The sequence below is a fragment of the Pantherophis guttatus genome, chromosome 7, assembly GCF_059756535.1.
Source record: "Pantherophis guttatus breed Tessera chromosome 7, ASM5975653v1, whole genome shotgun sequence".
In the NCBI taxonomy this organism is placed as follows: domain Eukaryota; kingdom Metazoa; phylum Chordata; class Lepidosauria; order Squamata; family Colubridae; genus Pantherophis; species Pantherophis guttatus.
This window is the reverse complement of record NC_142069.1, coordinates 56,977,064-56,991,684: the sequence shown is the minus strand read 5'-3', so window position 1 is coordinate 56,991,684 and position 14,621 is coordinate 56,977,064. Positions and strand designations below refer to the sequence as shown.

Genomic DNA, 14,621 nt, shown 5'->3' with positions numbered 1-14,621 from the left:
TTTTATCCGCTGATATGGAAGGGAATGCTGTGAACTGGAAAAAAAAAGCCTGGGGGGGGGGAAGGCGGACATAGATTAGATATAAAGGATTTGTTTCTCCTTCTCATTTATCCATTCTAGGATAAGTAAGAGACTCACATAATCAAGATAAAAGCTCTATCAAAAAGCATTTTACAAAACCCAAATAGGTATTTAAGGAGGACATATTAAGAAAGAAACCAAGTTTTATAAAACACAGCATTAATTGTGAACCGTTGTAGGCCTTCTAATTGAAAGTCCGTCCATGTGTGCACTGTAACCCCCATAAGTTTAAGATCATAAATTTAAATTCCTAATCAACAGCTAAAAAGATTAAAAAGAGAAACCCATAACTATTAGCAATCAACTTACATCAGGACGTGGCGGGAGTCTTTCTCGTGGTAATCTTTCATATTCATACCGCTCAGACCACATTTCATCTCTTCTATATGACACTAAAAATAAACATGTTATCAATTAAAGATATATGTTTGAGTAACTATTTATTAACATGAACTAAACAAAACACTCCTTTGTATTAATATGCAAAACTTGCAATGGCTATTTTTAAATATACCAAGGCTGAGATATTTAGCATTTTTGCTTAAGAAACTTATTCATCATCAAAAATAGGTAAATACTCTCCGGTACATTATTTTAAAAATTATTTTATTTATATTATTTTAGAATAGAATAGAATAAATTCTTTATTGGCCAAGTGTGATTGGACACACAAGGAATTTGTCTTGGTGCATACGCTCTCAGTATACATAAAAGAAAAGATACATTCGTCAAAACACTTAATGATAGTCATAAGGAACAGATAAGCAATCAAATCATATTAGGAAACAGTTAATATAAATCGTAAGGATACCAGCAACAAGGTTACAGTCATACAGTCATAAGTGGGAGGAGATGGGTGATAGGAACGATAAGAAGATTAATAGTAATGCAGACTTAATAACTAGTTTGACAGTGTTGAGGGAATTATTTGTTAGCAGAGTGATGACGTTCGGGAAAAACTGTTCTTGTGTCTAGTTGTTCTGGTGTGCAGTGCTCTATAGCATCATTTTGAGGGTAGGAGTTGAAACAGTTTATGTTTAGGATGCGAGGGGTCTGTAAATATTTTCACAGCCCTCTTTTTTACTTGTGCAGTATACAGGTCCTCAATGGAAGGCAGGTTGGTAATAATTGTTTTTTTCTGCAGTTCTAATTATCCTCTGAAGTCTGTGTCTGTCTTGTTGGGCTGCAGAACCAAACCAGACAATTATAGAGGTGCAGATGACAGACTCAATAATTCTTCTGTAGAACTGGATCAGCAGCTCCTTGAGCAGTTTGAGCTTTCTGAGTTGGTGCAGAAAGAACATTCTTTGTTGTGCTTTCTTGATGACTTTTTTGATGTTAGGTGTCCATTTTAAGTCTTGAGATATGGTAGAACCTGGAAATTTGAAGGTCTCTACTGTTGATATTGTGTTGTCTAGTATTGTAAGAGGTGGTAGTATGGGAGGGTTTCTCCTAAAATCCACCACCATTTCTACGGTTTTGAGTGTGTTCAGCTCGATTGTTCTGGTCACACCACGAGGCTAGTTGTTCAATCTCCCGTCTGTATGCGGATTCATCATTGTCTTGAATGAGACCGATCACTGTTGTGTCATCTGCGAACTTCAGTAGTTTAACAGATGGATCATTTGAGATGCAGTCATTGGTATATAGCGAGAAGTGGAGAGAGCATACAGTCTTGTGGGGCCCCTGTGCTAATTGTATAGGTATCGGATGTGATTCTGCTTAGCTTCACCTGCTGCTTCCTGTCTGTTAGGAAGCTTATGATCCACTTCAAGTGTGTTCAGGTACCTCTAGCTGGTTTAGCTTAGTTAGAAGGATGTCTGGAATGATGGTGTTGAATGCTGAACTAAAGCCTACAAAGAGGACCCTTGCGTAGGTCTTTGGAGATTCAAGATGTTGTAGGATGTAGTGCAGAGCCATATTAACAGCATCATCTGTTGATTTATTTGCTCAGTATGCAAATTGCAGGGGATCTAACAGCGGATCCATGATGGTTTTCAAGTGGGACAGCATTAGCCTTTCAAAAGTTTTCGTAACTACAGATGTTAGAGCAACTGGTCTGTAGTCATTTTGTTCCTTGATGGTGGGCTTCTTCGGCACTGGGATGATAGTAGAGCGTTTGAAGCAAGAAGGAACATAGCACATGTCTAGTTATTTATTGAAAATATGGGTGAAGATGGGGGCCAATTGGTCAGCACAGACTTTTTTTTAAATTTTTTTTTATTGGATTTTAAACAAGAATATAAAGACAATACAAAGAATATAAAGACAAACAAAATCCCACCACCTACATACCCACACCACGTTTTACATACATATTTTGGTCATCATCAGAATATATATATATTACTTTGTAAATTAGTAAATAAGCGGTATATTCTTGATTCAAGTGTTTTAAATTAAAAATAATCTTGCATCTTCTCTTTATTCATCTCCTATTTTTAATTTTCCACCCTATTTTCTGTCATCTACATTTGTACTGATTTTCCTTTCCAGCCATTGATACCATCGGTGCCACACAAGATAATATTCACTTTCTTCCTTATCCTGGAGTTCCAGCGTCAATCTATCCATTTCGGCACATTCTGTTATCTTTGAGATTATTTTATCTTTGGTTGGCGAGTTGATCTGATTTCCAATTTTGAGCGAACAATAATCGTGCTGCAGTCAGAATATGTATGATAAGGTATTTTGTCTCTTTGTTGTGCTGTGTTGTTATCATTCCAAATAAAAAGAATTCTGGAGTGTTTTCTACTTGTTGATTTATTATTTCCTCAATAGTTTCCTTTATGTCCTGCCAATATTGTTGGGCCTTCGTACATTTCCACCAAGCATGGTAATATGTCCCCTTTTTTGTTTTGCACTTCCAACAGTGTGGGGAGGCGTTCGGGTATATTTTGGCTAATCTGGCTGGTGCTAAGTGCCATCTGTAAAACATTTTTATGAGGTTTTCTTTATAGGATGTGGCTCTTGTCATTTTGATGTTTTGTTTACACAATTTCTCCCAGTTTGCCAATTGAATGTTGTGCCCTATGTCCCTAGCACACCTTATCATGTTTTCTTTTACTGTTTCTTCTAATAATTTATATCTAAGAAGATAGTTATATATTTTGGTTATCATCTTTTGTTCTGGCCCTTGTAAAATCTTGTCCAATTCATTCAAATTATTCGAGATTCCATATTGCTTTTTGTCTGCTATGTGTCTTGAGTGTATTTGGGTATAGGGCCACCAATCGATATTTATGCCAGAATTTTGGAGTTGCTGTCTTGAGATGAGTTCGCCTTCCTGATTCAATAAGTCTTGATACCGCATCATCTTTCCTATTTCGAGGGTATTCGGGTATATCAATGCTTCCATCGGGGACCACCATTTTGGTATTCTGGTATAGTAAGTTCTCTTAATATCCTGCCAAATCTTGAATAGTGAAGCTCAAATTATATGACGTTGGAAGTACATGTGTCGTTTGTCCGATCCGTCCCATAGGAAAGCGTGCCATCCTCTTATTACATCGAAGCCTTCTAAATATAGAGTTCTTTTGTTGTCCAGTTTCATCCATTCTTTGATCCAGGTCAGTCCTGATGCCTTGTAGTAGAGTTCCCAGTCTGGTATTGCTAGGCCTCCTTTGTCTCCTGAATCCCGTAGAGCAGTGGTTCTCAACCTTCCTAATGCCGTGACCCTTTAATACAGTTCCTCATGTTGTGGTGACCCCCAACCAGGGGTGGGTTCTAAATTTTTTTACTACCAGTTCTGTGGGCGTGGCTTATTTTGTGGGCGTGGCTTGGAGGTCATGTGACTGGATGGCCATGGCTATGTGTATAGGGACTACTCAGAGGGCTGAAAAAAGTCATTTTTGACAGGTCCTCGCACTTTTGACTGGTCCTCACACTTATGACCATCCTCACATTTATGCCCGTGCAGCATTCTTAACAACCATGTCACTCATTTCACAATTGCTTCTCTTCACCATGGTGACAAGATAGGGCAAAAATGTAAAATGTGAGGACAGTCGTAAGTTCGAGGACTGGTCAAAAGTGCAAGGACCAGTCAGAAATAACTTTTTCAGCCCTCTGAGTAGTCCATATGCATAAAAAGATACAGCAATAGAGAGAGATGAAGGAAGGGAAGGGAAATTAGAGTAGGAGTGAGGGTAAGAGAGGGAGGAAGAGAGGAGAAGGAGAAAGGAAGAGGAAGTAAGGAGGAGAAGAAGAGGGGGAGGAAGAGAAAGTAAGAAGGAAAGAAAAGAGAGAGGTGGTAGGTTTGAGGAGAAAGATTGCTGTACAATAAAAAAAATGAAAGGGAAGAAAGCCAACCCCAAACAAATATTAAGATAAAGAATGAATTGTTAAACTTTAAAGAAAAGAGAACAAATATGAATAAATAGCAATAATTAGAAACACACATACAAACATACAATGTATTTTCTTTGAACAGAGTATTTGGCCGGTTCACAAATTTAAACAGTGTTTAGTCATTTCAATTAAATTTACAATTTCTATATTTCCTTTTTGCCATATTTATTCCTCATCTATTTTTCTAAAAAAACAATATTACCCTTCATCCTCATCTCTAATCTTAATCAAATTCAATTTTTCCCTTCTATTCTATATTATACCCCTTCCCATTGTCATCTATTTTTATATCCATCCTCACATTGGTTAATTATGTAATATTACAGTTCTTTAATACAAATTCAACATTTTAATATAAATCAATTAGTTATATAACTTTTTTGTATATTAATCAATATGAACATGAATATTCCAATTATTTCCATGCAATCCAATTTCTTACAAATCAGTTAATTATATTTACCAATAATAATAAACCAAATAATTTCCCCCATATATTCCTCCAAACCACAACTTAACCATTTCTGCTTTCAACACAATATACAATTAATAGTATCTCAATTATTACAATTCCCTAGTTAAATAGAGCTTTTTTTCTTTTATGTTTTAAAATCTTGAACTCTCCACTTTTTCCCCAAATTTCCCATTGTTTGCACCTACCTTTTTTGGTGAGGAAAAAGAAAAGAAATCTGCCTGCCTAATTTTCCAACATTGTAGCAACAGCAAAGCCAACAGCCTGCTTTACTTTCAGTTTCATTTTTCAGCATAACTAGGGGAAAAAAAATTGCTCCAGCACTTTTTGCAAACAAGCAGCAGAGCCCTGAGCAAAACAGCTGAAAGCAAATCAGCCGAGAGTCGGGAGCCGATCTAATCAAGGGCTAATTAGCCTATGCTGAAGCTCCGTGGGCCAATAAAATTACAAAAATACACGGAACCATTTGTTAAATTGCTGGCTCGCCTGCCCCTCGCCCACCACTATTTATTGGCAATAAATAGTGGTGCAGAGGGGCAGGGTAAGGGGCGGGGCGGAACCAGCAGAATCCCACCACTGGCTATAGGGCGGCCCTTTGAAGCCCCACGGCAAGAATTTAAACAGTTTTTTTTCCTCTAGCCATCAGCTGGGACTCAGGAGGCAGCAATAGATTGGGAGTGGGCAGGGTAAGCGAACGGCCGGCAATCCAACAGAGCAGAGAGTGAGGGTGAGTGAAGGCGTGGGGGGGGGCGAGAGAGGGCTTTGGCGACCCCTGTGAAATGGCCGTTCGACCCCCAAAGGGGTCGCGACCCCCAGGTTGAGAACTGCTGCTGTAGAGCTTTGATTTTAATTCTGGCCTTCTTTCCCTGCCATATATAGTTCATTGTTGTTTCGTTGAGATTCTTAAAGAAATCTCTTCTGGGGTGTATTGGTATCACTTGGTATAGATATAGTACTCTTGGTAATATATTCATTTTTATTGAGGCAATTCTGCCCATCAACGACAGTTGTAATCTACTCCAAATTTCCAAGTCTTTTTTGATTTGTTTTAGTAATTTATTATAATTATCTTCTTTGATTGTAGTTGCTTTTGCTGTCAACCAAATACCTAAGTATTTTATTTTCTTTACTATTTGAATTCCTAATTCTTCTTCTAATTTCAACTTCTGTGTTTGCGTCATATTTTTCGTCAGTACTTTTGTCTTCTGCTTATTTATTTTGAGGCCCGCAACTTCCCCGTATTCCTCTATCATTGTCATCAACCTGGTTCCATACTGGTTTTCCAGTATGAAAATCACATCATCTGTGAAGGCAAGTAGTTTATACTCCTCTCCCTGGATCTTGAGACCTTTAATGTCTTCCTCCTTCCTGATTTCCGTTAGTAAAACTTCCAATGCGATTATAAATAATAGAGGTGACATGGGGCAACCTTGTCGTACTCCTTTCTGAATGTCAAAAGTTTGTGTCATGTCGCCGTTTATTGTAATTTTGGCTGTTTGACAGGAGTAGATTTTTCTTATCAATTTAAGGAATTTCTCTCCGCAATTCATCAACTCAAGTTGTATTGTAAGGAAGGACCAATTTAAGTTGTCAAAGGCCTTCTGGGCGTCGAGAGATATTAGGGCTACTTCCTTGTCTATCTTCTTATCGTAATATTCCAGAAAATCTATAATCGTTCTCAAATTATTTTTGATCTGCCTCCTGGGTATAAAGCCGTTTGGTCTGCATGTATATATTTATGAATTATTATTTTGAGTCTCTGTGCTAGTATTGACATAAATAGTTTGTAATCCACATTGAGTAATGAAATGGGTCTGTAGTTTCTAACTTGGGTCGGATCTGAGTCTTCTTTATGTATTAACGTAATAATGGTTTCTGTCCATGATTTTGGAATTTCAGCTGTCAATAGTGCTGCATTGAAAACTTGTAGCAATGTTTCATCTATTTCTTGTTGGGAGTGTTTATAAAATTCAGTAGGAATTCCATCTGGTCCTGGGGTTTTATTGTTCTTTTGTTTTTTGCGAGCTTCGATCAGTTCGAACATTGTTATGGGGCGGTTCAGGGTCTCTCTGTGTTCTTCTTCGAATTGTATGATATTAGCTTTACTAAGATATTTTCGAATTTGGTCTTCCGGGACATCTTCCTGTCGATAGAGATTTTGAAAGAATGTTTTGACTGTGTTTTTTTTATCTAGGTGTGTGTGGACTAAAGTTCCTGATTCGTCCTGGAGTTGGTGAATAATTCTTTTTTCTGTTTGCTTTTTTAGTTTGTAAGCTAACCAGCATCCAGTTTTGTTTGCATGTTCAAAGTTGGTCTGTTTTGCCATTTTTATTTTTTGTGCCAATTCAGTTTTTGTAGTCAAATTCAATTTGTGTTTAGCCAAATTAAGTTTTTGCTGTGCTATCTTGTTATTAGGGTACTGTTGTAATTTAGTTTCCTCTATCCTGATTTCTTCCAATAAGTCATTCCTAATTCTTTGTTTCTCTTTTTTTCTTTTTGCCACATATGCAATGGTTAAGCCCCTAATATAAGCTTTCGTCGTGTCCCATAAGTTTTGTAACGACGTTTGGTCCTTTGTGTTAATTTGAAAAAATATCTTAATCTTCTTTTGTATCATTTGTAGATACTCTTTTTCCTTTATAATACTTGTGTCCATTTTCCATCTTTTTTGTTTTCGGGAGCCTTTCCAAATTATTTTAATGGGATTGTGGTCGGCCCATATGCTAGGCATAATTTCTACGTCGTGTGTTTCTTTACTTAATTGGGGTGTCATCCAAGCCATATCCAATCTGGACCACGATTGATGTGGGCCAGAAAAATATGTGTACTGTTTGGTTTTAGTATTTAATTCTCGCCAAGTGTCATGTAGACTCATTTCTTGTACCAAATCCTTGAATGTTTGTGGCAATGTCTTCCTTTTGATTTTATTCTTCCTATTACTGTGATAATCTTCTCATGTGTTGACAATTGCATTAAAATCTCTGACGATGCAAATATTTTCATAATCTAGCTCTTTTAATTTATCGTGTAGTTTTTTATAGAAATCTATTTGGTTTCCATTTGGAGCGTAAATGGCTACTAACAATATTATTTTTGTTTCCAGTTTTACTTCTATCATTAAGACTCGACCCTCTTTGTCCACATATATTAGCTTTGTTCTTATATGGTCTCTAACATATATTACCACTTCCCTTTTTTTACAGTCGCCTAAGGATGTGTATATTACTCCTAGTTTTTTATTTTCGAGTAATTTTTTCTGTTGTTTTCTTATGTGTACCTCTTGTAATGTAATTATATCTGCTCCTAATTTTTGCAGTTTAGTGAATGTCTGATGTCTTTTGCTTGGTGAGTTTAGACCATTTATATTTATAGAGATGAGTTTTAGTTCTTCTTCCATTCCTGCTGTTGTTTATTTGCCTGTTATTTTAAGTTTTGTTGTGTTTCTTGTGACTCTTTGTGTAGTCCCCGTCACTTCCTCCTTCCCCAACTTTCCCCTCTTCCGTTCCTTGTCCTCCTTGTTTGTTGGTTGCTCCTCTTGGTCACTGGGGTTTTGATCTTCTCTACTTCCTCTGCTTTCCTGTTCTCCTTCATATCCTAGGTGTTGATCGGCGAAGTCTTGGGCTTTTTCTATGGTGTCAATTCGAAATTTTCTTCCTTCCCATGAAATAAGTACTCCTTCTGGTATGAGCCATCTGAATTTTATCTTGAACTTGTTTAGCTGTCGGGTTAAGAAGTTATAATCTTTTCTCCTGTCCCTGGCCCTTCTCGGTACTTGTTTTAGTGTTAGAACTTCCCTCCCTTTATACATGACTGTCTCCTCTCTCATCTTTCAGTATATTTCTTCTTTCATTGTTTTCTTCGTAAATCTGATATGTACTTCTTTAGGGAGTTTGTTTCTTCTTGCATAATTTGTGAAGGCACAGACTTTTAAGCAAGGAGGAGTTATCTTGTCTGGGCCTCGAGCTTTTCCTGGCTTGTCTGTGAAATAGGTCTTGCACTTCCTTTTCTGTGATCACTAGGGGTTGTGAACCCAATGGAATGGGGTCAGTTGTAGGAGGCTTGGCTGTTGTTGGTGTATCTGAGATGGGGGTTGTGGAGATAGGTGGCTGTAGTTTCCTTTCAAACCTGCAGTAAAACATGTTCAGATCATCTGCCAGTTGTTGATTTCCTTCAGCCTGGGAAGGAGGTTTGCTGTAATCGGTAATATTTTTAAGAGTTTTCCACATGTTTGCTGGTTCATTTGTTGAGAACTGATTCTTTAGCTTTTCAGAACAGCTTCTTTTTGCTGCTCTGATCTCCCTTGTTAATACATTTCTCAGCATTTTGTTACCTTTTCTGTAAGCTTCCTCTTTGAAACAATGTAGCTGCTTAAGTTTAGCTGTGAAACAAGGTTTGTTGTTACTGTATATTCGCAAGTTCCTGGTCAGTTTGAGCTATGTTACTCAGGATCTATTTTTTTGAGTTTAATGAATAAAGTAAATAATAATAATAATACGATAATAATAATAATAATAATAATAATAATAATAATAATAATACTTTATTTCGATCATAGACCAGCAATAGACAAGAATTATCACTGTTTACAATAGTATTAAAAGATAGTATACTAATAATAGTGGATAATAACATCCATGGTAATAAAATACATGAACTCAAACAGTTTGGATCATGTCCTTGTTTACATGAAGTGCAGATAAGTATATGTGTAAATAGATTTCCTCTAAAAATTGTAAGAGAAATCTACAAAAAATAGGTGCAAGTAGACAACTTTGATTCTGTAACCGAATTTTTCTTTGTGGTCATTGCAGTAGCACAGAATTTTGCTACTGCATGCGTGGTAGCCGGGTTTGAGTCCTGGAGGAGACAGCCTACATAAAATTTGTCTACCCTCCCTGGTAATCTCTCTAATAAGGGGAGAATATGCACTGACCTATAAACTCTGTATAACTCACAGTACAATAAAACGTGTGATATTTCCTTTGGTAAAGTCATTCTCCTTTACCACATATACCTACTTGTTCCGCTATTGAGGTCTTCTTATACCTGCCCCAGAAGTGCTGAGGGGAGGATGTTAAATCTGGCTCTGAAGAATGCTATTCTGTTTCGGAAAGATCTGGTCCTTTAAATATCTTGCTCGTTCCCACGCACCCCTTTTAATTCTGTTCCTACTCTGGAGAGGCATCCTAATTAGTTCTAAGTGGAACTCCATGTCTTTTATTCTATTAATAACTATTTGCTTAGCTTGGTCAAACCTTAGGGATATTAAGAATATCAGGGAGAATCCATAAGAGCCCAGCTTGTGGTCTATCGCCTGTTTCCGGGGGGAGGGGGAAGTTATCAGTCAACACTAATGGGGTCAGTCCCTCTGGAAAGAAATGCATATTTAGCCAATAGATAATCATCAGCTTCCAGGCTCTTACCTTAATTTGAGGCATACCTGTTTCAATCCTTAACTGGGCGTTTAGTGTTCCTTTGGGAGCAGCTAAAATGGCTTTGCAGGAATTTTGTTTGTATAATTTCTAGCGGGTCTTTGTGAAGATTCCTGTGCCCCATATAGAATTTGTGCCCATGTTTTGGCCTCAAAAAGTGTTAAGGTAGCAGGTACTAATTTATTTGTTTGTTTTATTTATTTATTTATTTTGTCAAGCATGTATTAGATAACAGATATAAGTATAAACATGATTATGAATACATGAAATGGATATGAATAAAAGGGAAAATTAGGACAGGGACGGTAGGCACATTGGTGCATTTATGCACGCCCCTTATAGACCTCTTAGGAATGGGGTGAGGTTGACAGTAGACAGTCTAAGGTTAATGGTTTTGGGGATTTGGGGAAGAAACCACAGAATCAGGTAGTGCATTCCAGATATTGACCACTCTGTTGCTGAAGTTGTATTTTCTGTAATCGAGTTTGGAGCAGTTTACCTTAAGTTTGTATCTACTGTGTGCTCATGTATTGTTGCGGTTGAAGCTGAAGTAGTCATTGACAGGTAGGACATTGCAGCAGATAACTTTATGTACTACACTTAGTCAGACTGAAGGTGGCATAGTTCTAAGTTTTCTAAGCCCAAAATTTCAAGTCTGGTGGCATAAGGTATTCTGTTGCGAGTAGAGGAGTGGAGTACTTTTCTCGTGAAATACCTCTGGACCCGCTCAATTGTATTTATGTCCGATATGAAGTGTGGGTTCCAGACAGATGAGCTGTATTTGAGAATTGGTCTAGCAAATATTTTGTATGCTCTGGTTAGCAATACAATGTTACCAGAGAAGAAGCTATGCAGCATTAGGTTAACAACTCTTAATGCCTTTTTGGCAATGTTGTTACAGTGGGCTCTGGCACTTAGATCATTAGAGATAAGTACTCCAAGGTCCTTGACAGAGTGAGGGTCATCTATTAGGTTGTGTCCACGCAGCTTGTATTTTGTGTTCTGCTTTTTTCCCCAATGTGCAAGACAGAGCATTTGTTGCTTGAGATTTGAAGTTGCCAATTGTTTGACCATTCTGGCACACAGTCAAGGTCTTTTTGAAGGGTAGCAACATTGTCGGTGGTGTTAAATAGGGTGTTCCCTATTTTGACCACTTGTTGCCTGCCAAAAAAAACTTTATTGAACTCGCGAGAAGTTTTTTTAACAACGTGTTTCCTTGGACACAACGGTGAGAAACGCAACAGAGCTGGAAAGGTAAGACACGCGTCCCGCTCTGCACCCGCCCCACCTGCCACCCCCAAATTGCATCCCTAAAGGGAGGAGGTGGCTAAGCGAGGGACATGAGCCCTGCCTGGTGAGAGGGGTGAGAAGGGATGGCAAGGGGAGCCACGTCTCGTTCCACGCGTCTCGCTTGTCCCCCGCCCCACATGCCACCCCTCTTGATAAAGAGACAGCAGGGAAGGGAAGCAGCCAGGTGTGGGGTGAGATGTGTTGGGCTGCAATACACGCATCTTACCTTTCCAGCTCTGTCGCATTCCTCGCCGTTGTGTCCAGGGAAACACATTGTAAAAACAAACTTGCGAGTTCGAGAAGTTGGATTGAAATCGCGAAGGTTTTTTTAAAATGTTTCCCTGGACAAAATGGCAAGGAACACGACAGAGCTGGAAAGGTAAGACACGTGTCCTGCTTCTCCCCTGCCCCACCTCCCACCCCTCTCGATAAAGAGACGGCGGGGAAGGGAAGCAGGCAGGGGTGGGGTGGGACGTGTTGGGCCGCGAGATGCATGCCTTACTTTTCCAGCTCTGTTGCGTTCCTCGCCGTTGTGTCCAGGGAAACATGTTGTAAAAGAAAACTTCCTGCAAGTTTGAGAAGTTGAATTGAAATCGCGAGGGGTTTTTTACATATTTCCTGGACACAATGGCGAGGAATGCAACGGAGTTGGAAAAGTAATACGTGCATCCCACTTTTTGCCCGCCCCACCTGCCCCTGCCAAATTGCATCCCTAAAGGGGATGGATGGCTAAGCGAGGGGCAGGAGCCATGCCATGCCCAGCGAGGGGGGAGAAAAGACAGCAAGAGGAGCCATGTCTCACTCCACGCATCTCGCTTCTTCCCTGCCCCACCTGCCATCCCTCTCGATAAAGACATGGTGGGGAAGGGAAGCAGCCAGGCTGCTGTTGCCATTGGGGTGCGACGGGACGTGTTGGGCCATGAGACGCACGTCTTATCTTTCCAGCTCTGTTGCGTTCCTCACCGTTGTGTCCAGAGAAACCTGTTGTAAAAGAAAACTTCTTGCAAGTTCAATCAAATTTCTCGAACTCACGAGAAGTTTTCTTTTACAATGTGTTTCCTTGGACACAATGGCGGGGAACACAATGGAGCTGAAAAGGTAAGACACACCACCCGCCACCCCCAAATTGCATCCCTAAAGGGGGTAGATGGCTAAGTAAGGGGCAGGAGCTCTGCCATGCCCGGCGAGGGGGGGTAGAAGAGACGGTAAGGGGAGCCACATCTCACTCCACGCATATCAGTTCTCCCCTGCCCCACCTGCCAGAAATGAGTCTTTGTGAGACTTGTTGCGCCGCTGCCTCATGGAGCAGGACTCTGCAAGGCTTGTGCCGTTGCATGCATGAATGGCAGCACTGCCGTGAGGCTTGACATATCGGCGCAGCTGCAAGCTGCAGGATGCCAGCTGTGCAGGTATGATGAAGCTTGCGGCGGTGCTACAGTTCATGCATGCAACGGCACAACAAGCCATGCAGAGTTCTGCTCCATGAGGCAGTGGCAGGACATGTCAGGGAAGCGGCAGCCAGCTGCTCAGCCAGCACGAAGAACAGGGAAGCGACGGCAGCAACGGGACATCCAGTCCACGCTCGCCATCTCCTGCACCCCCAAAATAAGACTCCCCAATAATAAGGCCAAGCCCTTATTTCGGGGTTCAAAAGAAAATAAGACCCTGTCTTATTTTCGGGGAACACGGTAGTAGTTTTAATTTCTCCCAGAGGGTGTTTGTGGATATTAAGTCAAAGGCATACTTAAAATCAAGGAAGGCTACGAAAAGAGGATCTTTTTTTAATATGTGTATTTTTGAACCAGATGGTGAAATACCAAGATAGGATCCACTGTTGATCTTCCTTCTCTAAATCCAGCTTGTTTGTCTTTGATTATCCCCCTCTGAAATTAGACAATTCTGGAATTTATAATTTAGGTGGTTGGCATACAATTTACTAACATTCAGAAGACTAATGGGTCTATAATTGCCTGGGTCATTTCTATTACCTTTTGTAAATTGGAATAATAATTGTTAATCCCCAATCTCTTGACATACAGCCCATTTTATCTATAAATGTAAGAGATGCTAATAGAGGTGCCCACCCACTGGCATTCTTTTTAATTATTTCTGTCAGGACATTGTCAGCATCTGGTGCCTTATTAGCCTTGAGGGATCCGATCTACGAGGATATCTCTTCTGGTGTGACAGGGGGCCAGTAAGGAGTTTGATCCAAACTAATTTGGCTCTCCTTAGTTACATAGTTGGGGTCTGTATACAGCTCTCTAAAATATTCTTTCCAGGCCTGAATTGGTACCCGATTAGTTGGGGGGTAGGGGGGATTTTCACAATCCTCTGGCGATGTACCCAAAAAGGGATGTATTTTTTGTCTTAACTGATGCAATTACATATTTTTCGCACTATAAGACGCACCGGACCATAAGACGCAATTTAGCTTTAGAGGAGGAAAACAAGAAAAAAGAAGTATGATCCCTCAAACTTACTTCTTAGGAGAGATGTATGTAGTTCTTTGGTTTCTGGAGCTAACATCTGTTTTGTAACTTCCTTTGTGTTTTTCTCGCTCCATTTAATTTTTACCTGAGTATTTTGATTCTGTAACCTGGGTAGGTAGATTGAGCCAGCCCTTAAAAATTTCTGGTGTAATGTAAGAGTAAGGGTTACTGGATCGTGATTGCTTTCCAATCACTAATCTACCTCCATCTTCTGTAAGAACTTCAGGTCATCAGATATTATCCAGTAATCAATTGTGGATTTTCTTATTTTCTTCCTGCTCCCCAGTAAATATATTCTGCTGGGTAATCGCCATGTGTGGAACCATTAAAGATAAATAGGTCCATACGTACACTCATCTGTCTTATACACAAACCTGCCCAATTTGCTTTGGGGTCTTTAAATTGTCTGGAATGCAGGGGTTCTCCTGGTGCATTCTCATCGTAATGGATCTTAAATTGATTAAATAATGCTTGATTGTTTGGGCCCATCCTAGCATTTAAGTC

At 39.6% G+C, this 14,621-nt stretch overlaps 1 protein-coding gene across 14 annotated transcripts in view; it reads right to left on the bottom strand.

Annotated features, from left to right (window-relative positions):
- Positions 1-14,621, bottom strand: part of PPHLN1 (periphilin 1) — a 170,767-nt gene that overhangs the window by 45,891 nt on the left and 110,255 nt on the right. For all 14 annotated transcript variants that reach the window (XM_087873260.1, XM_060689041.2, XM_087873262.1 and 11 more), the window contains one exon: positions 391-473. In XM_087873260.1, the coding sequence (XP_087729386.1) occupies positions 391-473 (83 nt within the window). The remainder of the gene's footprint in view (positions 1-390; positions 474-14,621) is intronic.